The sequence below is a fragment of the Leuresthes tenuis genome, unplaced genomic scaffold, assembly GCF_036924035.1.
Source record: "Leuresthes tenuis unplaced genomic scaffold, fLeuTen1.0.hap1 SCAF_2, whole genome shotgun sequence".
In the NCBI taxonomy this organism is placed as follows: domain Eukaryota; kingdom Metazoa; phylum Chordata; class Actinopteri; order Atheriniformes; family Atherinopsidae; genus Leuresthes; species Leuresthes tenuis.
The window spans coordinates 21,491,525-21,517,168 of record NW_027325356.1 but is presented as its reverse complement, the minus strand read 5'-3'; the positions used below and the strand labels follow the sequence as shown (position 1 = coordinate 21,517,168).

Genomic DNA, 25,644 nt, shown 5'->3' with positions numbered 1-25,644 from the left:
GAAGAGTTGTGAAAAGAAAAGGTGCGCTGTCATTTTAATTTTAAGTGGAGACCATCTCTTTGTTTGGTATACTCTAACAGGTCAAATTTCATGTGCTGTCACAGAATAGAATGAGACGGGAGGGGGCACAGGGGGTGAGGGGGCTGTAGAGTACGACACAGGTCTCTGGTAACTCATTACCTCAAACAATGTCAAGTACATCAAGAACAACCTTCAATAAATGGGGCAGCTATCGCACTCAAGCTCTGAGTTAGACACCTTCGTCTGACACAAATATCAGATGAAGGTGGGGTGGAAGTGTGTGTGTGGTTGGGGGGGGGGGGGGAAGCATTTCAGTGCATGCGTGTTGGGGGAGGGGCAAATGGAGAGGTGGGGGTTAAAGAGAGAAAGAAAAGGAGACAGCGACAGACTAAAGAAAAAGTGAAGAAAAGGGGGTGGGAATTGGCCGATGGCAGTTTCTCCCAAAAACATTTTTTTTTTTTTTTTGTCTCAACCTCACCATTCCACTCTGACAAAATTGTGCACATTTATTGGAAATGGCAATCCTGTTGGTCGGAGTTGGGGTTTTTCATTGCAGTGACTAATAGTGCTTCACAGTTTTGCCCTTTTCAGTAGGATCTGCCCTCAGCTGCTAAACACACACAAGCCCTCCTCTGTAGCTGCGGCTGACGTCAACCGTCACTTAGCAACAGCCTTTTGGTGTAAAAGCAGCAGTGCTGACACCGTTTTCAAAAGAGGCGCACAGAGAAAGACAGAAAGAAATTGAGAGAGAATGAGAAAAAGATACAGAGAACAAAAAGACAAGAGAGAAAAGCAAAGAGGAAAAAGGAAGAGAACATTTCTGGAGAGGTTGCTTTACAATGTTTGGGTGAGAATTCAATGCAAAAATGATAACGGTTACAATTTGTAACTCCGAAAAGAAGGTGAAAACAGCCCTCAGTGAGGGGAAGGATTATGTCATGTCAATAAAGTTGTCTGGAAACTATTAACAGTCAGTAAAACCTATGGCATGTACTCATTTAAATACAAGTTAAATTTACTACATCCTCCACCACTACCTCTCCGTGCTTAAATTCCCACAGCAGCAATTTAACCGAGGGCTCCCACCACCTATGTCATAGCAGTCAAATCCAACCATACCACCCCTCGAACAAACTGCTTTCTTCCACCCCTTTCAGCCTGTCGCTGGACTGAGCAAACAGTCAGCACATGAAAGGCGTAGCTTTTTAGTTTAGGATGAATGCCACCTGAAATGTTTGCATTGTTGGGAACTCTGTGGTGTAATTCAAGTCTCCTGAAACAAGTTGAGCTGAAAAAAATCAGCTCTATCAGGTGTAAAGAAGAAGAAAGAAAGAAAAATAAAAGCTTTCCTGCGTGGCAAACAAAACCACCAGCTTTGTAACCACTTTGTTATAACGCATCTATTGAGGAATTTCATTTAATTTGTCTGTTTATTATGTAGTGGAAAAGGGCTCAGCATAGGAGGGAAAGTATGCAGGAAAAAGAGGCCTAATTAGCCCAAACTTAGCTGACGGCAAAGGCTCAGTAACCACCACCCACACCCCCAAACCAAATATCTAGTACAAAACAATAAACACACTCAAATAAGGCTAGTAGAGATAATAATATGAGCACAGACAAGGCCAGAACATCCCATCAAGGCTCAACAGAGAAAATTAAGACAGATCGAAAACATGCTGCACAAGTCTTTCAGCATCAAAACAGCCGTAGCCCTCAATATGTCCACAAATAAAAGAAATTTATTGGCTACTTTGTCCACCAAATGTTAAATAACAGAGGAAACTAAAACCATATACGAATATTCACGAGCCCCCTTTGATGGTGACTCCTCAAGAGTGTTTAAACTGAGCTCCGGTAGACCTATCATGAAAACTAAAGAGCTGCAAGCTAATTGCTGGTGATCATGACGCAAACCGTTTCCAGGGCAACCCGAGTTTTGGAGTACCCGCTCCAGCATTTCCTCATCTGTTTGCACTCACACCAGCAGGCTGACAATGCAGTCGCTGCATCCTGTTTCACTCTGCAGTCAGCCAAACGCAGAGCCCCGCTCGCATTAACCCTTTCTCCCGGCCCTGCCGCTGCGGTGAAAAATTCAAAAGAACCTATGCAAACTAGTTCTGACACGGAAAGAGGCAGAGGGGTACAAACGGGAGCCGTCGCATCTGGATCCAGTAACACAAAGCCAAGTTTTACCCACTGCAATTCCCACAAGGATGAAATAGGTAGACGGATCAGGAGCACAGGCAGATGCTGATTCAGCTCTTGAGCTAACATTCACGAGACGTTCACCTAAATCATCGAAGCAACCTGTGGCATCAGCGAAGAGTTGCTAAGCAATGACTTAGGACATCTTTGTCTTCTTGACATGGCAACTGTTACACAAGCTCACAGAGCACAGAGGTTAACTTGGCACGACATTCTCCTTCAGTTAAACAAAGACTCTGCTAAGGTCACATTTCATCAAATAGAATTAGAATAATCAGCTTAAAGTCACATTAACCCGACTTTGACTGAACATGGTCGTATTTCCATTTTCATGCCTACGTGGGGACTACAAGCGTTCCCAAAGAAACAGCGGCTGCCACAGAGCTCCTTTCAAACTGATTTATTCTCCAACGCTGATAAAAATCCAGACTTACGGCTTCGTAAACTCAAAACACACAGTGTCCCCCCCCCCCCCCCCCCCCCCTGCAGATAGAGTTTCTTTATGTTGAGGCGGTGCACTTTTTCTCCTGTCAGCGAGAAATCCCTTCATTAAAACTGTAAATCAAAATGTAAAGAATTAATTTTACGATGCCGTCATCTTATTAATTAGGTTCCTTTGGAACAAATTGCCCCCCCCCCCCTTTTTATTTTAATTTTTTTATTTTTAAAAACAATATGAGTAACAGTGTAAATTAGATAGTTGTGTCCATGAGGCATCCTCGGTGTGTAAGAGGCTCAGAGCATTAACCAGCAGGGTTGCATCTGGTTATCCTGTATACGTGTAATCGTTTAAAGCAATGTGCCCTTATTTCAAGAGTGTAAAATATGCACTGACCAGCATGTGGAGGTCTCAATGTACACTGGAAAATAAAACCGTGCTTGTTTGAGCGTGCACCGCACACATACACACACCCGTCCGTCTCTTGAATTGAACACACACACACCGCTTGGACGGTGGTTTAGTTTTGATAGAAGCAAACCAGAGAATTTCACTAAGTGCGCGGAGGATTTGATCCCCACAGAGAACCCTTAAAGAGACAGAAGATGCACACGGTCTGTACATTTTAATCACGGCACGCTTTCTCACTCGTGAAAGCCACACGATTGTTAAACCTCCACTTTTAAGTTCAAGCCGACCGAGCACATATCCTTCAACGCGCACAAAGCTGATCTTTTCTGACTCAACTATTGGGTTTTACACCAATTGCTTACTTTCTGCTATAATACTGATGGGAGAGGATTTGTTAAACATTACGTAACTAGTTTGGTGCGTACAGAGAGACCACCTCAACATGCTGAAGGCAAATAAAAATAAATAAATAAATAACCGACGACATGATTTTGAAATACAGGATAATAAAAGCCAGCAGTTTTGTCTGGTTTTCTAAAGAACACGCATCGAGGTCATTTCTCCGTGGCACCTTTTCCACCTAAACACTCTCTCTTTTGCACACCGTCTTTTCAGCCAGTCTCATCGCTGCTCGAGGCAGACGCTATATTCTACCAGGCAATTAATAAGACTTCTCATTCCTGCCCCCCCCCTCCATCTCCCCTTTTGCAATCACCCTGTAGTACGTCACTTGGTTGTGACGTCAATGTTATATCATTCCACATGGCTTAACTGCGAGCTAACGTGACAGCTGAGAGCAGCTCTGCGTTTGCACTGCTCTCCCTCAAACCTTTCTCTCCACAGCCTGCTTCTCTGTTCTTGTCTAGATGGGGTGGTGTGTGGTGGTGGTGGGGGGGGGGCTGGGGTTAGTTATGTGTTTTATTTACCCCTGCCTGTCACCGTAGAGTTTAACCACACAAAAAGAGGGCCCGCTCCCTGAATTGCCCGCACGACCTCTGAGGACCTGAAGTGGAGCTTTCAGATTGATGCCGTGAAAGGCAAGATAGAAGGGGAAAAAAATGTTGATTCCACTTTATCTGCTCTTTCTTCAAGCGTCTAACCTGCTCTCAAACCCGCACGTTCACATGGTTTAGAAGAATAAAACGTTTCTTTTCAGGTTGGAACATGAGAGTCTTTTATTTTTCATGGAAAGGGGTTATTTTTAAAAAATAGGTTTAAATGTGTCTCATTTAATGGTGTTCGGCTAATTCCTGATTGGGGTTCTCAATTTGTGAGTCTCAAAATGTAAGGTTAATCTAACAGTATGCTTTATAAGGCTTTTTAAAAACTTCTTTTTGTAACAAATACACTCTTAAGTGACCAACTTATTTAGATATCTACCAAGAAGGAATTTAACAAAGCAGACACAGTTGATACAGTGAATGTAGCGCTCTGCGAGGCTGACCCCTGGCAGTTACAGTCAATCCATAAAGCCCTGGTTGAGCAGGAGGTTTCAAGTTACTGTGGCGGCACCACACAAAGCTGAGAGAACAAATTAATATGAACTGAAATGGGAACAATCTAAATTAGTCAAAACAACAAAAAAAAACAACAGCATCCGTAGTGTGTCGCTGGATTGAAGATGGCAGCAACCGCAATAGGATTTCCTTCCTCTGTCTGATGTATACAGTAAAAAGTTGTGCTCAACCAGCCCCAGAGACACCCCCCCCCCACCACAGCATCACGTATGAGCAAAGAAAGAACAGACTTTGACCTTTCAGAAAATGACTAAAATCCTGATCCTTTTCATCACACGTTCATTTGGTTCTTACTCACGGTACAAGCACTACGAATAAAATACTTCTACAGGCCTACGCACGCAAACGATTACCCAAGTTTTAAGAAAGAAAGGAAAAGAAAACATATCGGTAGCAGTTTTCATCACTGTGCACATTAATAATGTCCCTACATTATTTTGGTGTTTGGTGGAGAAAGGTATGCAGAAAATCCCACTATCTGATGAACATTAAATCTACATTAACAACACTATTAATTGATCAAATTTTGCATTGTGTTTTTTTGTATTTCAGCACTTGATTTAAAAATCAAGTCCTGTTCTACAGGAATAAACAGGCAGTAAAAAACATCGGGTTTGCTGAAGCGAGCTGCCATGAAAGAGAAAATTTGACTTCGCCACACTGGGTTCACAATACGAAAAAAAAACTGGTCATCGATCGGCTGCTCTACAGCACCACCGGTGGACAAGAATCCAGCTCAGAGATACTGTTCCACTGGCTGATTCCAAATGGTCTGTGTGTAATAAATGATCATTTTTGTAGTTCAGAAGGGTTTGATTATCTTTTGGGAGAGACCAAAAACGACTACGCGCAACAGAGCTGAGCTCCGATCCAGCTGAGAAACAAAAATTGATGCAGAAGTCCACATTAGATTAGTCACGCGCACAGAATGCGATTCGAGTGCAAAAATGAGGTATCTATGAATTACGTTGCGAATTGCGATGATCAATCAACACTCTGCAGTGTTTCAACCTCCCCATGTGGCGTTGGCTCCGCTGGCTTGGAACCTCAGCCGAGGTAGGGGTAAAAAAACGTCATCAGACAGCATCAGTTGCTTGGTACTACCGAAAACCGATAAAAACGCCAGGCGTACCAAACGGTACCAAACCACGTAAAGGAGACCTTGCAGCATTTACACAGGGCTTTAAACAAAGTTCTGAACTTCAATGGATCGGCACGCGTACACACGGTGGCTCTTAATGTGACAAATTAACTACTTCTCTGAGGAATCTGACAGATATTTAATCAAATAAATAACTGGGCCATTAAAACTTTCTTACGCTACGATTTGACCTTCAATAATTGACTGCAGTGCAACATTTGAGCCAAACGAATGAGAGCAAACTCCCGTCTGCTACAGCGTTTGAGCTCTTGGACTAAATAGCAATATTTTCAACTCCATCCACTTATCGCCGGCATGTTAATATAATCACTGCATGTTCGTCAGGCTAACAGCAGTTTTATGGGGGGGGGGGACACAGCTTTTTTTGCTATGTGAAAAACTGTGGCAAACACGAAAGCAGTGTTTCTATGCGAAGTGAGAGTGTTTTTCTCATGTTGATAGCAGCTAGGCTTCATAACGTAGCGCAATAAAACCATCATGAGGAATAAGGCATTCAAAGTTATTTATATAGGACTGTTGAATAAGCTTGAATGTGCAATGTTTTGAGATGATCCTATCCACAGCTGGTATGTTTCAAACGGCGCAATTGACACGCTAATATGGATTATTGTGACATGTAAGAAAACCCAGACACTATAAGGGCGTCAGCATTATAGCCCACTTGATGCTCTGTCTAGTCTTGTGCAAATGCCACCGGTACTCCTTTTTTTCTGAATGAATCTCATTACTTGTAGTGCAGGACACACCTGCACGATCCTCGTGTCCATTCCCGCAGTAAGCCATAAACGAAGACACAACTGTCCTTAAACATCTGTTTGCAACTGATACACAAAACAGTTCCATGAGTCATTTAAAAGACCTGTTAGTGACATAAATGCAACATGACCTTTTGTGCCACATTGGCGGGGTTCTTAAACAGGGAAACAGCTGCCTTTACATACAACTATTACACACATCTGTGGCTCTTTATTACACCCTTCATACTCGTTCATCATCTCTAAACCACTATCTGCTGGCTCTGGAAAACTGTACATCTTGCCTGAAGTTGGCTTGAGGTGTGCATATTCTGGAAATATGGTGCGTTCGTGGGAACACAGTCATTTTGTGCAAACACAATGCTTATGCATGCGGTCTCTTATTCCAAAAAGGCGCACTGTTCAAAGCAGCGTCTGGATGGAATAGTTCCAATACTGTCGGGCTCACTCTTTTTCTTTAAAGTTCAAACATCTGTTCGAATACAGGAAAACTTTGAATGTCAGAATCCTGCTCACATTCATAAATTGTATTCTGTAGCTGCTTCAGGCCACTGGCTATGCACCCAAGTGAAACTGCCAGAGCACCACATATAAGCAAGTCAGCGTTGGATGTTCACCGTTGTCTGAGTGCCTGCTGTTCAGCACAGCCAGTTACAGCACGTCCCTTGCTACTGGCAGGAAGAAATATTTAGCTATATTTAAATGCACAGACGTGTGTAGCTATTGTTTCGTGAGATGGGGGATCAGGAATTTATGAAGGAACTGAAGTCACGATATACTTAAGTTAGGTCCTGCGTAGAGAGGAGCTGAAAAGAATCCACGCTTTGTGCTGCAGAAGCCGGTGGCTTAGTGGGTGAAATGAACTGCCACGGTGAAGCAACTGTAGCTGTCGCCAAAGACCAGGAGGATTCAGAGCATTGTGATCATGTCACATGCCAACAAGTTACAACTGTGCAAACAACAAATGGAAAAGGTCAAGTGTATCTTGGAATGACTCAAAAATCTTATCCCCATGACTCCCAAAAAGTCCAACTCCTGCATTCGCAGAACAAGTTTAACGAATTATCGAATGAGCAAATGAGTTAAGGGAAGCTGTGTTTATATCACAATTAATCTTTTAAAAGGCTGTAGATGGTGTGTTGAACACGCGGTTTAGTCCTTTCGCGACTGCTGCTGTTTTTACAAGAAGGAAAATAAACTGCGCAAATAAAGGATGTTGGTCAAACTGCTGTGATGGCTGGGGTGTCGTGTTGCATGACTTTAAACAGGCATTTGGAAGTTTGTACATATCGACATGTCTTTGTACATATCGAGATGAACAAGAGCATTATTAAAAGGTTGTGTCCACATTGTAAACTAAGCATTTTTCTCTTGTATCAATACAACACTAAAACTACACAATAGCTTGTACCTTGCTGACAAACTTGCTGCATGCCAAACTATTTCCCCGCCTCTTTGACTGAAAAGACAGAAACCAGTCAAATAGGAGAAAGAAGGTATGTTTTGTATGCCAAATGTGTGTGAAGATGAAGAACATGTGTGACGAGTGACATCATGCAAAATGTTACTTTGTGTCTCTTTTTTCGGCAGCCTCTGATGCAAAAACGGTCATGACACGGTATGAAAACAGTATGACACCGTCATTGAATTCTACATCAAAGCAAAGAGTAGCAATATTACCAGATACCTTCTGGTGGAGTTTACAATGCTTCTTCGCTGACTTCATTCGATCAAACCAACGAGAAAAACAGCCATTTGAGATTAGCTAAAATTCAAGATATCTACCAACTCTGTAAAAGTGCAATATGGTGCACCTGACCCTCTTCCCTAGTATCAGAATAACAGAATAACTTTATTCAGAATAAATAATAAGTAAAATGTTACACTCACTCATTCGTTCACATCTCATGCGCAATTCTTAACCTAATTTTGCCTGACTGGAAACCACCAGAGAGCCACACAAACACTCCTATCATGAAGAGCACTTGTGTTGTTTCTTTTCATTCCTCAGAAAAAGCTGAAATGAATTGGTGATAAGCCGGAAACTGTCATAACTTTGTGTCATAAGTGATAACAACTAGCCACAAGTTTGATTGCTTTGATAACCAATTAAAAAAGTAAATGTCTTGTTTAGTCACAAACAATGTCCTGTTTCCCAGGATGGGACTTTCGGAGTGCAGGTAAACACCCACCAACAATGACACTGGAAACCAATTTCGAGCTGAGGTCTCCATTACAAAGCCTCCATACATTTAGTTTGAAACTTCAGCAACACATGGGCTGCACTCTGGCAGGGAAAGCTTCTTTCATCTCTTTGGATTAAGCAAAAGATGAGGTGTAAGAGTCAAATGTTGGTTTAACTCCATGTACATGCTCACACAGACTCTGTTTTTTTTTTTTTTTCCTGTTTTATTCTCTTCTGCAGCCCATTTAAGGACTAGTACAGTGCGACTGCTCATCTGCGAACTGCACAAAGCACAATGAGGTGAAAACAACTGCTGGAAATAGCACCACCGAGACAAACTGGACATACATTTTTAGTCCTCTTATCATTTGTCACAAAAGCTCCAAGGACACAAAAACAATGTGCGCGACCTGATGGCCTGGCATCCACTGCGGGACGGCGGGCTTTCTTTTAAAAATACATTGTTGTCTATAACATCTACATTGTCTACACATAAATGAGGGCAACAGCTTAGGCGCTGGGAGCTTTTTTGCCCCTAACATATTGTGTGCCACACGATAATGTTGATTTTGTGGGGGGCATCACTTGATATACAGTAGGTGTACTGGTTTTCAAAAACGAATGGAAAAAGAAAAAGAGCGTCGCTTTGGAGTGGCCCCATTAGCTTGTGAATGTAAACAGCTTGGTTTTACGCAGCCTGTAAATGTTTACCAGCAGAGCAAAAGAAACATGCTCCGTTGTGCACTGTTGACTCTTGCTCACCATCGCGGTGTTGCTGACTGCTACAGTCCTATGCAAGCGCAGGGCCACATCACTGGCTTTTGCTGCTGGTCGTGTTGTTATTCTGCAAACAGGAAGTAGATGGGGCCTCGCATTTAACTGACTGTCTGCAATTTCAGCTTTGTTTTCTTTTTGTTTTCTTTCCAAGAGACACGGTTCCAACTAAATGTATCAGGGCGAGGTGGGCTGCACGTAGGGATGAATACCGCCAGGCTAAAAAAGAGAGTGTCAAAGTGATTTAGAGGTGTTGACCGTGACAATAGCAAATAAAAAATAAAAAATAAATCAAGCATGGGCATGTTGATTGTTCTTTTTGCTGAATTTGATACAGTTCTGGTAACAGACTTCCAAGTCCAAACACTGGAATTTTGAATATAATTTGCCAAAAAAAAAAAAAAACATATATATATATATATATATATAAATACCAAAATAAAAATGAATAAATATAGGCACACCATAATCAAATTTAAACACAAATGCAACTGAATTTTTTTCTACAGAAGTGGTAACTTTTTGTCACAATAATATAGTAGCATCTTCACCATAAAGACTTTTAAAGAAGTAGCTTCAATGTTTTTTTTATGTAAAATGCTGACAACCACCTTTTTTAATTTTTTTTTTTTTTTGGTTTGTTTTTAAAGTTAAGAACCCATGAGGGTTTTTATAAGTAAAATTTAAAAAAAAACAACACTGATATTAGATTGCATCTGTGTTAACATTGCAGCCTGGAGCTGTCTGTCGAGTCATTTGCTCGGTACATACATGGTTGTTTTCCTTCATGCACGAGCGTAGCTGTGGATTATCTGTCGGCCTATTTTTGCCACTACAACAACAGACGTGGTCCTGCAGGGGATGACCTACCTGCTCTCTAGATATGCAGGGCAACGAAGGTCTGCGGGGCATTTTACAACTGCCATAATAGCTGGTCGACGTTTCTCCCAGTGAAACACAACTGGACCGTCTCCTCGGTCTGATCACAGGCACCTTTTCATCCGCGCTGGAAATCCCACTCGGCGCTTCTCTGGCCGGGTAGTAACGGTCAAAGCAGAGCCCCAACATGGAGCCAGAAACCCCCGCAAAGCAGGCGAAGAGCGGTCTGAGCAGTGCGGGCAGACCGCTCAAACTTGTGAAAGAAACAAGCCACACGAGGCTGGCGAAAACCAGTACGAGAACACTGTGTTTGAGTTTCAGTGTTGGGATCAGTGTGAGCAGACCCACGCATCCCAACACGAATAACAACCTGCCCACCATTTGCATCTGGTGCTGGTCCTCTCCCCACTGCAAAAACCGCAAAACAAGAAAATCCCCGAGGTAGCACGATGCTGGCAGTGACACGAGCCAACACTTGCTGCTCTCCTTCTTTTTCCTCCTCAGGTAAAATGTTAGAAAGAAGAAAGCACATCCTATGCTGAACAGGGGACTGATGGACTGGGAGAAGCCCGACAAAAAAGTCCGCAAATCCCACAGCGAGTCACTTTGCAAGCTCCTAGAAATGAGAAAAGAAACTGCGAAAACAACGAACGCGCCGACGTAGAGGGCAGAGACCTTGAACAATTTTGAATTAAGGACGTCTTCGTTGCAAAACCTGCATACGCTGAGCAAAAATCCCCTCTGATGGTCCTGTTTAAGGGGGGTGACGCAGCTCTTCACATAGCCGTTCCTAAAGCCCTCTGAGCTGTTTACACTTCCAGCTCCGTCGTGGTGCCTTATTTTACCGTGCAAAACCTCTCCTTCCTCCCGTGCGGCCATGGCTTGAGTCTGGCTCCCCGTGTCTTCACTACAGTCCCCCTCTTCAACTATTCACGCCGTATTAACGCTGAACTACATGACAGCAAACGCACTCCATGGTCACTCAAACGTGCTCCAGCACTTGGACTAAAGAAAGGAGGTGAGATGTTGTTTTTACAGAAATGGGGCTCTCTGTCGCCGCCTAGAGGCCGCGGTTCACACCTCAGGGCTTCGTAATGTGGAGCCTGAGCTGCATAAGTAACACAATATTAGGCTATCAATACACTCTGAGGACATTTCATGAAAAGGTTTTAATTTAAGATACTAAAATATCAGTCATCATCGTCTTAATTACCATTGCAGGTTTACTTTGCAGTTTACTTGTTTCAGGTGGCACGGGACCGGCTCGGGTTATTTCAAAACGTAGTCACTTGATCGATTGCAAGTTGTAGGCTACCGTAAAATGATTGTAAAACTGTAAGGTAATCCATTGTTTTATGGAAATCAAAAACACCATAATTCAAAAAGTGTTCACACACGTACAATTACTTAAAAACCAAACACAGGAAATAGTGCATCTCATACTACATACAGCATATACTACATGTATGTAGGCCGACTACATGCAAGAGTTTGAGCTCTGCTACAGTTGTTTTTTTTTCACGCGTTATATTAAATATGCATAAAATATTTTCAGAATGTTTTTTTTTAGTGTTGCATAAAAACTTTTATTTTTAATTCGGACCATCTGGACGTCTTTGCTCTTGCATGCACACTAAGCTCTCACTCAGAACTGCCAGTGACCAATTTCAGTGTTAATGACAAAGCAATATAATCTCCACGATTCATACGTCACCATTCAAGAGCAATATTAGTCAAGTCCCCATTGATAAAGCCAGCAGAATTAGAGTAAACTGCGGATATAGGCGAAGAGAGAAAACCAGTAACAGAATGCATTTAAAATAGCTTTACATGTAAAAAAAAAAAAAAAGTCAATTTATCCTCCAAAAGACATGTTATAAGTTTGATTGACAGATATTTACTGTATTGTTTCTTTTCAAAGTTTTTGTCGCCTTCTTTTTAAATATGGGTCAAGTATTACAAGTAAATGCAATCAAGTATTTCTAGACTCTTGTAAATATGCAGAAAAAAATCTTTTTTTAAAGTAATAACGAAGCAAAAAAAAAAACACAATGAAATAGAAAATAAACCGAGTTGTTTGCGATTAATTCAGATAGCCATGCTGTTGTGAACCACACGATTAAAGTGATATTTACCCTCTTTAGATGAATTGGTGTCTCGGTCAGCGTCGCCGCTGCGTGTCGCTGCATCGAGCCGCTCTGGGATCGTTTGGCTCCCCTGACTGAGCTCTGAAAGTGAACGATTGTCGATGGAATAGATCAACGTAAACAAACCACAGGGAAATAAGTTATTTGTTCCTGAATGTGCGTGTGTGAACAATGTGTGATTCAATGTGAAAATAAAAGAGGAAGGGTTTAATAAGGACGGATATACAAAGCCTAGCAATTATTATAGCTTTTTTTGATTAATGCATTAATGTACTTATTTATTTATTCATATCTAGTTGCATACATTTTCAGTGTAAAATCTTTTTCCTTTTTCCCACAGAAAAACTAGCAAGGTGAGCAATCTTTTGATATTGGAGCGCTCCACCTGTGCCCCAACGTTGGCCTCTTTTTCAAGGACACCAAAGTCTTTACTTTTTGCTCCCATGATACAAGATCAGAATCAATACATGGTCTCTTCCTGCCCAACATCTCCATAAATGCCAGAGCAAAGCTCAGTGTTATTTGCTGTATTGTACCATACACTGCATGACAGATGAGACATTTTAATGTTCACAAGGCCTTATGTTTCCCAACTTTATGTAGAAAAACATGTCGCCCAGTTCTGTGTCCACTTCACATAACACAGACTACAGTGGGAACTCATAAGGAGTTTTCTGTTCTCCGTCTCTCTAATAAGGAGCCTCGAAGGCCCTTCAGTGGTTGAGATTGGGTCCAGTTTTTACACATTGCTCCAAAAAAAGATACGAAGGACATTTATTGATAAGTATTCAGTGTAAAGTTTAAGTCTAATTCAAGACTGTTTAGCCCAATAGTGTCAACCCACAGCAGCAGGCTACAAACTCTGCAGTGATACTATATGACCTCAGATCTGCTTTAGTCAGCCAACAGATATTTGAAACTGCAGAAATTTCAACACTGCACATCAGAAAGAGCATGTGGGGTGAATAATTAGATTAACAGTGACTGCAGATGATTTAATTTGGCTCAGCTTTGCATTGTGCGCGCTGCCTCGCTGGTCAAAATGAGCCGCTCTAATGTAATTTGTCTCACCTGCTGCCACGACAGCCGTTTCCCGGTCGGCAGAAAAAGAAAGCTAACGAGTTTTGTCAATATAGTAGATTTCATTTTACAGCAGCATATAATGCACACACACAAAAATCAATGGCAGTCAGTGTTTGCACTCTGCACTCGTAGCGACATCTGCACAGAGATATGAAAATGTTTGGACACCGCCACTGTAAAAACTCAGCAAGTACAATATGACCCGATTTCCAGATGGTATTAAGTTAAAGCTGACGACAGTTAGAAATTCCAACAAGGAAAATCAGTCCAAAGCAAGCATTTGGGTTTACTGTAAAATTAGTTAATTGGGACAACACAAGCAAGTGTTTTGTAGTTATTAACAGTCCTTTGTTGGTGGTAGTTTTTTTCACTTTCCCCCACCTCAATAATCCTGCAAAAGCATCTAATTCTGACAGACTCTTGACTGTCTTGCATCCACTTGTCTTTTAAAACCAACCAGCAGATTTGAAATAACATTACAGAGGACAATGGCAAACTGGTCAGCTTGCAGCTCTTGAGGGAGTCCATTAAGGATTTTGACTCCAGTTCATTCACATCTCTGTGTATCCACTGTGTCACTAAGGCTGAATTTCCACTGGTGGGTGCTAACACACCACTGAAATATGCTGTGATGTATTTTCTTACATTTCTGAAATATTTCAGTTTTTGTTCGCCAAGTTCATCTTCACGTGTCATTTGTGTTTTGTTGCAGCTCCGAATGAGTGTTTTTTCTACTTGTCTCTCTTTCTTAAAAGATTTACACATCACATCTTGTGTACATACTGACGTACACGGCTCATGGCTCTTTATGCATGTTGAACGTTTAAGTAGTTTGAACATAGATGCAATCAGTATTAAGTCAGGGTTTTTCAAGCAGCTACTATAATCAACCCAGATCGCAAAGTCGCATTCACATTGTTGAGGATGTCCTGATTAAAGTTTAATAACATATTCAAAACACGGTAACAAAAAGAGTGAGAGAAATGCTGAACCTGTCTCTTGTGTCTTGCATGCTGCTAAATGGTTTAAGCTGAATCTATCGAACGGTTGAGCAAATGAAAAGGACACGAGACAAATGTCCATCTCCTGGGAGTTCTAAGTGGCAGTCATGGTTCCCGTGGTGACATTAAGCACATCTTTCAAACTGAAAATGTATTAGATAATGTATTAGATTTTGTTTTAAACCAAAACAGATGAAGGAGAAACCACAACACCGCGGTTCGGAGCAGCACTGGGCTTTTCTGCACACATTGCTGTTACTTTTTTTTTTGTTTTGTTTGTTTGGTGTACAAAACGTCTGGTTTTAACTGAAAATCCTGCTCTTATTTTGTATAAGAGTTTATTGGGGGCAATTGGTGGTGTTCCTGACATTTGGAGGCATTTAGTTAAAAAATTAAAATACATTTAATTAAAGGCATTTTGTTTGGTGTGAATGAATTTCTATTCATTCATTTTAATCCAGTTTCACTCGAGCTTTTTACACTGCATTTTTATAAATGTTTTTTGATCACTCGATTATTATCTTTGGAGTAGGTTCAATGAGGAAGTAAAATGTTATTATTTTTGTTTTAATTATTAAAATTATTAAAATATTTTTTAAATATCCAAAGAGAAAGAATATTAGTGAAACTTAAAGGTTTTCTGGATTTACAAAAGACATTGTATCATCATTTTTCAGGGTTTTCCTTGAAAGAGTTCCAAAAGCATTCAGATCAGATATTTCTTGTAACCCACTTGTGTTGAAAATGATCAAATTTCAGTGTAATTTGTATTCATTGACTGATAAGATTTTTAAAAAGGGATGGCCCACTCCGTTTTCTTTCATACATCAAATGACAGAGAGACGTATTTAGAAATTTGTTCAGAATCGATTAATTTCTAAGTCGGGTTTGTCTTTTTTTTTTTTACTTAGTTTTGTTGATAAGTGGGTGTACAAAATAAATAAATAAATAAATACTAACTAACATAACTTTTAGATGATACAGTCTTTGAATATTCGTGACGTTTTTGTCTCAAACCTTGATTGAAATAAAAATGTTCAGTGCTGCCTGAACGGAAAGACACATTCAGGGTCATCCGGAGAATTGTAGTGTGCCGGATTATTTGTTGCGCGTTTGAGCCTCCCGGCGCACGGTAGTAGTGATGTGGCTCTGAAAGTAATCTTCCACGTCACTCGGAAGTAGCGGTGAGCCGAGAGGGATAGCTCGCCAACGGGAGCTCTTCTACAATTTTGCACAGGCTAAAACCTGACCTGGGTATCGTAGACGGCCTGGGGGTGGCTTAATAGTTGTGCATTAAGGTGAGTTTGGCAGCTAAATTTCTTCCATTCTGGGTGATATTTCCTCTGCTGACCATTGTTCCCTGACGAGTTAGCTAGCTAACGTTAGTGTCCTCCATTTCATTGCAACCCTGGACAAATGCTTAGCTGGTGTGAGCTAAGTGTGGCTAGTTAGCTGCCGATTTTATATCTTAAATGATCTAAACAGCTGTATCAGACTAAATAATTTATATTTGAGCCTTAGCAAGGTTTTACGACACAACGGTTTGCTCCATTTTTGTCTGTTTGTTTTACACAAAGAGGGTCGTTTCAGTGTTTGGGGCTCCGTGACAATTTCTTGCCTTTGCTTTTAACAAGTATTTAATTACCGGTATTTTATCTAATCTTTTCGACATATGTCGTATTGTCTTACATCACATCGTCTTTATTGCCTGAAATCTCAGATTATTTTGGCATACAGATGTCAACTATCTCTTCTTGTATTATTATAGTTATTATACCATTATTGTTATTATTATTATTATGTGGCTGGAAGGGTAGTGGTAAGATTGCTGCCTTTCATGTGGGTGACCTGGGGTTCAAATCCCACCTTGACTCACCATGATAAGGTACTACCTCCAGTAGGGGTACTTTGGCAAGACCCCCTTATACTACTACCAAAATGAGGTGATACCTGATCCATTGTTTTATATATATAACAAGTCTTTCTGAGTCAATAAATGATACATTTAAGAATACACTTTAATATTTTACTTTGTTATTGAAAAATAAATAGAGTGAGAGCAAAGTTGTTTGCTGTGCAAAGTGGGCTAATAATTGTACAGGTGCTCAGATACACCAAAAATGTCATTGTGTTTCATTGCTATTGGCTGCTAAGAGATGCTGTAACGCTGCAAGACATTAATGCACTTCTGATATAAGAGGTGAGGAGAAAGGTTAACAGAAACGCATTCCAGAAATGATCATGTGGTAATGAAAGGTTTTGTAGTTCTCAGTCAAATGAGTCGAATGTCCCCCAGAGGCACACACGTCTTGGGATGGCATCCCCTCTCCGTTTTTTAAGTCTTTATTTCAGCTCAGCACAGATGCAAAATCAAGAGCCACACAAGAGGAAATTCGTCACGAAAGAGACTGCGCTGTCGGAATTTACTCGATTTCACCCTTGGACTGCTGAAGCCTCATATTAGCGACAGATCCCGTTAAATCCATATATTGTTAGTGTTTTCCCATTAAGGTCTTTAGCAGCATGGTCAATCAACTTTTCAAAGGCATGGATCAGTAGTTCAGTGGTTCAATTATGTTGTTTGCCACATTTAGAAAAGTGCTGTTTTGTGCACTACTCGTGTTGCAATACAATCAACTCATGCTGCGCCTACACGACAATTTTAAGTCTAGAATTAGAGAAAAATACTTTCAGGTGTTGGGTATATAGTATGTGAGCACCCACAAGAGTCCCATCTATTCGTTAATGAGCAAAAGCAAAACTGTGACAGATCTGACGCTTGGTTCTTACAGTTATTGATTTTCATCCCACAAAACCTCTGAGAAGCTGGGAAGACCCAGCTTACAGTTCTGGGTCTTACAGTTGTCTGATTCCAGTTTGCCATTAATGTTTTTTTTTTGTTTTAGTTTGTTTTTCAGAGCTGCTGGTGAAGAAATGAAAAAAACAACTTCACAGACCTTTGGCTGTGATGTTTTGCTGTACATCGATTCTGTCATTTACAAATCGCGCTGTTTTTCTGTCTCATATAGGTGTTTTCCAGACATTAATTTGGGATTCTTCTAAACGGACTCGAGCCCAGCAGCAAAATGACGGCTGCAGAAAACGTTTGTTACACTCTGATCAATGTCACCTCTGACTCGGAGCCCCCATCTGAAGTCAGCCTAAAAGCGGATCTTGGTAAAAATCCCTAATTTGAATTTCTTCATTCTTCCTTAATAAAACTTTGCAGAAGGGAGAAATGAATGTGTAAATAGTCTCTGTCCATCTCAGACGAAACTTGAATGGCCAAAAAGAATCATAAACTGAACATACTTTGGAAACATTGCGATTACGATATTTATAATGTGGGGAAGATTGGTATCGTGAAATGATTGATAACCATCTTTCTTCAGAAAAGGGAGAGATCAAAGCAAAGACAGAAGCCCTGAAGAAGGTCATCATCATGATCCTGAATGGTGAGAAGTTGCCAGGACTGCTGATGACCATAATTCGCTTTGTGCTGCCACTTCAAGACCACACCATCAAGAAGCTGCTGCTCGTCTTCTGGGAGATTGTACCCAAAACAACGCCAGATGGCAAGCTGCTTCAGGAGATGATTCTGGTCTGTGACGCCTACAGAAAGGTGCGACATGAACACTTTTTCTACTCAGCCAAATCTGTCTGTTTTTGCAAGTCTATGAATAACTACAGGGAATTGAATCTTAAAAATTATATGGAAAAGGACATTTGCAAAATGCCTACATCTGAGGGCCTGGCTGAACAGCAGTTTTGCAGGGTTGTGTGACTGATGAATTCACATCATTTCTCGTCAGCCACCTCTAGTCTTTGTTATAATATTTATGTAATATTTCGATCACCCGATGATCAAAACTGGCCCCAAATTGTAACGCAGGGCTTCCGACTGCAACCATTAAGTCTCATGTTGACACAGGCCAAAGGCTATGAGAGCGTGAATTTCATCACTTGAAAATCTTTCTTCTAATTTCAGGACCTGCAACACCCCAACGAGTTCATCCGTGGCTCCACTCTGCGCTTCCTGTGCAAGCTGAAGGAGTCCGAGTTGCTTGAGCCTCTCATGCCGGCCATCCGGGCCTGTCTGGAGCACCGCCACAGCTATGTGCGGCGCAATGCTGTTCTGGCCATTTACACCATCTACAGGTACCGACTGTTCATTGATTTATGTTCATATGCCCTCCCATATTATGCACCGACTGTACTCTAGTCATTTGTGGCCCAGGAGCAACTGAATTTGTTTGTTTTAGGAACTTTGAGCATCTCATCCCAGATGCTCCGGAGCTGATCCATGATTTTCTTGTCAATGAGAAAGATGCCAGCTGTAAGAGAAACGCCTTCATGATGCTGATTCATGCAGATCAGGTTTGCATTGTCCTTTTACTCGTCGTGTGTTCTGTTGTGTGGTCTTATATCATCTCTCTTAACCTGCGTTCTGCTGCCTCACATCCTCTTCTCACAGGATCGAGCTCTGGATTACCTCAGCACATGTATCGACCAAGTTCACACTTTTGGGGACATCCTGCAGCTGGTCATTGTGGAGCTGATTTACAAAGTGAGTCAAGACCTTTATTAGTCTGATTCAGGCTTCGAGGCATCCAAGCAAGCAACCAGAACAGCTATAAAACATCTGAATTCTTGCTTTCTTTTAGGTTTGCCATGCTAACCCTTCCGAACGTGCCCGATTCATCCGTTGCATCTACAACCTGCTGCAGTCCTCCAGCCCAGCTGTAAAGTATGAGGCTGCTGGCACTCTTGTCACCCTCTCCAGTGCCCCTACAGCCGTTAAGGTACATCATTACAGTTTTCTGAGAAAAGTTTGCTCTATGTTAAACACTCTTTGCACAGCGCTGTTATTATACTGCAAATAACCAAACGGCAGCTACTTCTTTCGAGTCATACTTGCTAGCTTTTATATAGCTTATTATATCTTCATTTGTAAGTCGCTTTGGATAAAAGCGTCTGCTAAAAACATAAACATAAACATACTTTTAATGTATTCTGTGTTTTTGTTTGGACTCTAGGCTGCCGCACAGTGCTACATTGATTTGATCATTAAGGAGAGCGACAACAACGTGAAGCTCATTGTTCTCGATCGTCTGATTGAACTGAAGGAGCATCCTACTCACGAGCGCGTGCTTCAGGTCGGTTGGATTGTGATGGTAGACTTTTGTGTTGACATTTTCATGTAAAAAAAAATCTCTTTGTGTCTTTAAAATGTGAAAATGCTGAATGAGGTTTTACTGGCAAATCAAGTTTAATTAGGAGACGCTTTCCTGCTGCTGGTGTTTTTCTTCAGGACCTTGTGATGGACATCCTGCGTGTCCTCAGCACTCCTGACCTGGAAGTTAGAAAGAAGACGTTGCAACTCGCCCTGGACCTCGTCTCGTCTCGTAATGTGGAGGAGGTCGGTCACGTGGGCAGTACAGCCGTGTCTCTTTTAGTTTTTCCCCTCTGTTCCACTGGGGTATGTTACAAATATACTGACGTCTGTCCTTTTTTTTTTTTTTTTTTCCAGTTGGTGATTGTTTTGAAGAAAGAGGTGATCAAGACAAACAATGTAACAGAACACGAAGACACTGATAAGTACAGGCAGCTCCTGGTGCGAACCCTCCACTCCTGCAGCGTCCGCTTCCCTGACATGGCAGCCAATGTCATACCTGTGGTGAGAATCCTCTTAGACGTGAACATTTCTTCTCCTGTCTAAATTCAGTCTTTCAACGGATACTCGGTTGTTAAAGAGTTTTTTGGTTATTTTTTCCTATGTTGGTTTGATTTCCAGCTGATGGAATTCCTGAGCGACACGAATGAGGCAGCTGCTGCTGATGTGCTGGAGTTTGTGCGCGAGGCCATTCAGAGGTTCGACAACTTGAGACCCCTGATCATCGAGAAGATGCTGGAAGTGTTTCACGCCATCAAAACTGTCAAGTAAGGCTTTATGAGCAACGTTCATGGGGGTAATGGAGATTAAGTTCACCGTTATGTATTCAGTGCTTCCTAATGACAAGCCAACTGGAACTGATACAGGAGGATGAGGCACTGTGTACTTTTGTGACTTTTGTCATGATTCTCCCCATTTCAGGATTTACAGGGGAGCACTCTGGATCTTAGGGGAATACTGCAGCACCAAGGAGGACATTCAAAATGTGATGACAGAAATACGCAGATCTTTGGGAGAGGTACATTTGTTCACTTTTGTCACCGGTAAATGCAACTGAAGCCTACTGGTTCGTTTCAAGTGGCACCAACATCTTGCAAATGTCTCTTGGACAGATCCCAATAGTTGACAATGAGATAAAGAAAGAGACGGGTGAGGTTAAAGCAGAGGATGAAGTGAGTGCAGCTCCAGCTCAGAAGCTGGTGACAGAGATGGGCACTTATGTGACACAGAGTGCCCTGAGCTCCTCCAGGCCTTCAAAGAAAGAGGAGGACAGGTGAGCAGGACCTTTTGGGGAGGAATGTGATTATTAGCCCTTAATTATACAGAGTTTTCCCCTTGGTCTCACTTAGAAAGTTGTTTTGTTTTCCCAGACCTCCACTCAGAGGCTTCCTGATGGATGGAGACTTTTACGTGGCAGCTTCCTTGGCCACCACACTAACCAAAGTGGCCCTTCGTTACGTTGCAATTGTTCAAGACAAAAAGAAACAAAATGTAAGACATCTGGTTTTGGCTTTACTGAACGGCTCTTTGAGTTGTTTAAGCTCTCTGCTGGCTTCTCTGATCCCCGCTCTCTCTCTCTCTCTCTCTCTCTCTCTCTCTCTCTCTCTCTCTCTGCAGTCATTTGTTGCGGAGGCCATGCTGATAATGGCCACCGTGCTGCATCTGGGCAAGTCCTCTCTGCCCAAGAAGCCAATTACGGACGATGACGTGGACCGCATCTCGCTGTGCCTGAAGGTGCTGTCAGAGTGTTCACCACTTATGAATGACATTTTCAACAAGGAGTGCCGCAAATCCCTCTCACATATGCTGACCGTCCGGCTGGAGGAAGAGAAGCTGTCACAGAAGGTAATGACATCAGATTCACAGGACTGGACTCGCCGCTTGACCTCATGAGGCCAGAGCATCACCGCAAGTCGATGAAGCCCAATGCATTTTTAGACTTATTCTTAGACACATTTACTAATATGTTTGTAGTAAATGTGACACATTAATAATTTATCCTACAGTAATAAATGAGAGTACTGGGGTAACATTTAAAGGTTCCATACACATAAAGTAGGACTCGAAACGTGTATGGGGTTAAGGTTAAACGCATACACAGTTCCACTGATAAAACAAATCAAGACTAAACCCACATTTTTGCTTCTTCTCACCACAGAAAGAGTCAGAGAAACGGAACGTAACGGTCCAGGCGGACGATCCGATCTCCTTCATGCAGCTCACGGCAAAAAATGAGATGACGTCTAAGGAGGACCAGTTTCAGCTTAGCCTGCTGGCTGCTATGGGTAACACTCAGCGGAAAGAAGCTGCTGACCCTCTGGCATCCAAACTCAACAAGGTTACACACATTTGATACATTTTTGGTTCAGAGATTTCAGACAGATTGAGTTGATTTCATGGTTTTTGACAGCTTGCCCAGTGAGAGCATGCATTCCTGTTTGTATATGTTTAAACTTGGTTTAAATGGTTGCTTTCGAGTTGATTATTTAGTGTTTTTTCTTTTCTAAACTAGGTGACCCAGCTGACAGGCTTCTCGGACCCGGTGTATGCTGAAGCCTATGTTCACGTTAACCAGTATGACATTGTGCTGGATGTCCTGGTGGTCAACCAGACCAGTGATACCCTTCAGAACTGCACTCTCGAGCTGGCCACTTTAGGTTAGTCTGGTGTTTTTGCCACCTCACTTGACAAATGTTGCAGCTCGGTCTCTCATAATGCGAGCTCAGGCTTGTTTAGGAGCATTTGTATTGCTCTTGTGGATTAAACTGATTGTTTCCACTCTGCAGGGGATCTCAAGTTGGTTGAAAAGCCTTCGCCTCTAACTCTGGCCCCTCACGATTTTGCCAACATCAAGGCTAATGTCAAGGTGGCTTCTACTGAGAATGGCATTATATTTGGAAACATTGGTAAGGGAGAAGTTTTGTGTCCAACAGACACAAGGGTTGAACTATTTTCTTTTTGTATAAATCCTTTCATTCATTCGATTTCTCCTTCTCAGTCTACGATGTGTCGGGAGCTGCAAGCGACAGAAACTGTGTTGTCCTCAGCGACATCCACATCGACATCATGGACTACATCCAGCCGGCCTCCTGCACCGACGCAGAATTCAGACAGATGTGGGCGGAGTTTGAGTGGGAAAACAAGGTAGGATTTGTTCCTGTTTCATAAGCAGCTTCCGGAAACTGTCTGGCATTTTAAGCTTCCTTTTGTTACGGCAACGTGATTCGTGTTCGACAAGTAAAAAAAATCTGTGAAGATAAAAAGAAAAGGAGATCGCTGAAGATGGATGTTATATTCTTTTTATTGTAGGTGACGGTGAACACAAACATCTCTGATCTGAACGAGTACCTCCAGCATATCCTCAAGTCCACCAACATGAAGTGTCTGACTCCTGAAAAGGTGGGCGAGATGTTACAGAAAGTGATTTAGGGAGCAGTTTGAGCTCTTTTTACGCTGTTGCAGGACTGTAGCTTTGTGGTGATTATCTGCTTTCACCTGTTACATTTTCAAAAGTGTGGCCATCTATTGCTTCTGTCATTGAGCCAATCGTTTTAGATGTTATTGCCAGAAAATGTTGACAGTTTTTTTCTGTTTGTCTCCCAAAACCAGGCTCTCTCTGGCTTCTGCGGCTTCATGGCTGCCAACCTTTACGCTCGTTCTATTTTTGGAGAAGACGCCCTGGCCAATGTCAGCATCGAGAAGCCAATCCATCTGGGGCCCGACGCCCCCGTCAACGGACACATACGCATCAGAGCCAAAAGTCAGGTGGGTCACAGCTGCGGCACAGTTACCTCTTCTGAATCTTCGAAGTAAAGCCAGGGTTTGATTCATCTGCCATAAAGTCTGTCTGGTAGTTAAACGGCTTATTTATCCAATAATTCACTGAAAGAGGTGGACTTGGACCAAAAAAAAAAAAAAAAAGTGAAAGTGTGATATAATCTGAAGTGTTAATGCTTGTGTTGTAAAACGTTCTCTCTCTTCCACAGGGGATGGCGCTGAGCCTGGGTGACAAGATCAACCTCTCGCAAAAAAAGTCCAACATGTGAAACGTCTGCTGTTGTCTCGTCTCACTCTTACAGCCTTTTCATCACCGCAAATTATGAAGTCACGATGGTCAGCTGCTTCTGTCCCCTCTGGTTTTTTTTTTTTTTTACATTTTCTTTTCTCTAAGGTGCATCTCAGAAATGATCTTTGCCTCTCCTGTTTCATTTTCAATAAATAAATATATATATGTGTAAAAGTCACATGGCCCTTTTATTCAAAGCTGTCTCCTGCAAAGTTGCTTTGGCTGCATAGGGGTAAATGTTTTCTAATAGATTTCAAAGGATTGTTCCAGTTGCCCAGAGGTGGCTGTGCCCTTTAGGTGAAGGGACTCTTGCATCCAGCTTCATATCTCGGAGCGCTAATTAGAATTCCTCACATTCCTCTTGTTATATCTCCCACAGTGTGAAACTGATTGGAATTTATTCTGTCAGTAACCCCCCCCCCGAACCGACTGAGCGCTTACGAAGCCGAGGCACGCAAGATTTCTTTTGACCTAGAGTATAATATGTTGCAGAGATTTCTAATTTTCTCTTTGAGTTGTCACCGAGTTTTCCTGCCGCTGAGATAAGGAGATGGAGAGGGCTTGGTGTGAATGTTCTACTTGCCCTCCCGCCTGTGATTTATGAGCAAAAGGGGACCTTCCTGGGAATTGGTCAGACTGAAGGGTCATAACCCCAGTCATACATTTACAATATCTGGAGAATCTGGCCCTCCGGGGGGGTTTGGATAAAGGCTGAGAGGTGGCTTTGAGGTCAGAACTTCAGCTGTGAAAATAAGTGAACTGTCTGGCAGCTCTGCAGCAGTCCAGCTACTGTGTGCAGGGCACAGCCTCCTTCTGATTCGGAGTGAACGTCACACGTGCGGTTAAGTGTGACAATCGCACTTTAAATGTGTTTTTTTTTTTTACTCTTAGCAAAAGATCACGTGTGCTTTCTGTAAACTCACACCAGGATCTTCGCTATCTGCGGAAGAGTACATTTATGGTCGCCATATATTTTGCATCAAGGCCGACGTCACAATAACTTCTGCTTTGCACCGCTGCACTATTTCGACTTCGGGAAGTTGAGCAACATTTTTTTTTTTTTTTTTTCCCCCCTCTGTCCACGGTTTTTCCCCATCTTACCAAATCAATGAATCAGTTCCCCCTCGGTCCTGTAAACCCACACAGGAGGATGGACTGACTCTCATTTCCATACGTGTGCAAACGATGACTCCGAGCGGCCGTCTCCAGTCACTGGATGGCGCCACAGGCATCAAAAGCTGACAGGAGTGTGCTGAACACAGCAGAGATCAGCACATGATTTGTCACAACATGGCACATGATAACATGCGAGCAATGCTTTTACAAACTTGGACCAAGTCTGTCGTGTTCGACGAAGCTGCTTCGGCTCTCGTCTGCATCTGAATGGCTGACGTGAAATCTCGGGCCGCAATCTTTTATTTTATTTGATTTTCACCTTCAAGAAGAGTTGTGGCTTTAAAATAGTCATAGCAACAGGCCTATGTCGAAATAAAGTGTCGAATACTACACTGCATGGCTTATAGGAATAGCCTGTCTTTGCAAGCCGTTATGATTAAATCGTTATTGCAATACTTGAATAAGTGGCTTGGAGTGATTATGGTGAATGTAGCATTTGTGTGAATCCGGACAGAGTGTATCCGAGAGGCAGTAGTTCTCAAGCTTAATTATACGAGTAACGACCATTTGGGATAAGGAGGTTGCAGATCAGTGCATGCGCACATCGGTACTCACAGGGACCCTTAATAAAATCTCTGCCAACGCAGATTGGATGACATGCACCGGGCAGAGCGATCTTTAACCCGCTCCCTTGTGTAAAAGTGTTATTT

The 25,644-nt window shown here is 42.1% G+C and overlaps 2 protein-coding genes across 2 annotated transcripts in view; one reads left to right on the top strand and one right to left on the bottom strand.

The window, feature by feature from the left end:
• The window catches only part of pde3b (phosphodiesterase 3B), a 51,564-nt gene extending 40,175 nt beyond the window's left edge, over window positions 1-11,389 (bottom strand). Inside the window, exon 1 of the mRNA XM_072380637.1 lies at window positions 10,340-11,389. Coding sequence (XP_072236738.1) covers window positions 10,340-11,227 — 888 coding nt within the window. The 5' untranslated portion in view covers window positions 11,228-11,389. The remainder of the gene's footprint in view (window positions 1-10,339) is intronic.
• Window positions 11,390-15,741: 4,352 nt separating this feature from the next.
• copb1 (COPI coat complex subunit beta 1) lies at window positions 15,742-23,920 on the top strand. The gene is made up of 22 exons (XM_072380648.1): window positions 15,742-15,877; window positions 17,609-17,756; window positions 17,972-18,201; window positions 18,568-18,737; window positions 18,842-18,956; window positions 19,054-19,146; window positions 19,244-19,381; window positions 19,616-19,735; window positions 19,891-19,998; window positions 20,110-20,256; window positions 20,374-20,519; window positions 20,674-20,770; window positions 20,865-21,025; window positions 21,123-21,243; window positions 21,370-21,597; window positions 21,911-22,090; window positions 22,265-22,409; window positions 22,539-22,658; window positions 22,751-22,896; window positions 23,062-23,151; window positions 23,362-23,517; window positions 23,739-23,920. Exons 2-22 carry the CDS (start codon window positions 17,666-17,668, stop codon window positions 23,796-23,798), a joined length of 2,862 nt encoding a protein of 953 aa, XP_072236749.1. The 5' UTR covers window positions 15,742-15,877; window positions 17,609-17,665; the 3' UTR covers window positions 23,799-23,920.
• The last annotated feature ends 1,724 nt before the right edge of the window (window positions 23,921-25,644 follow it).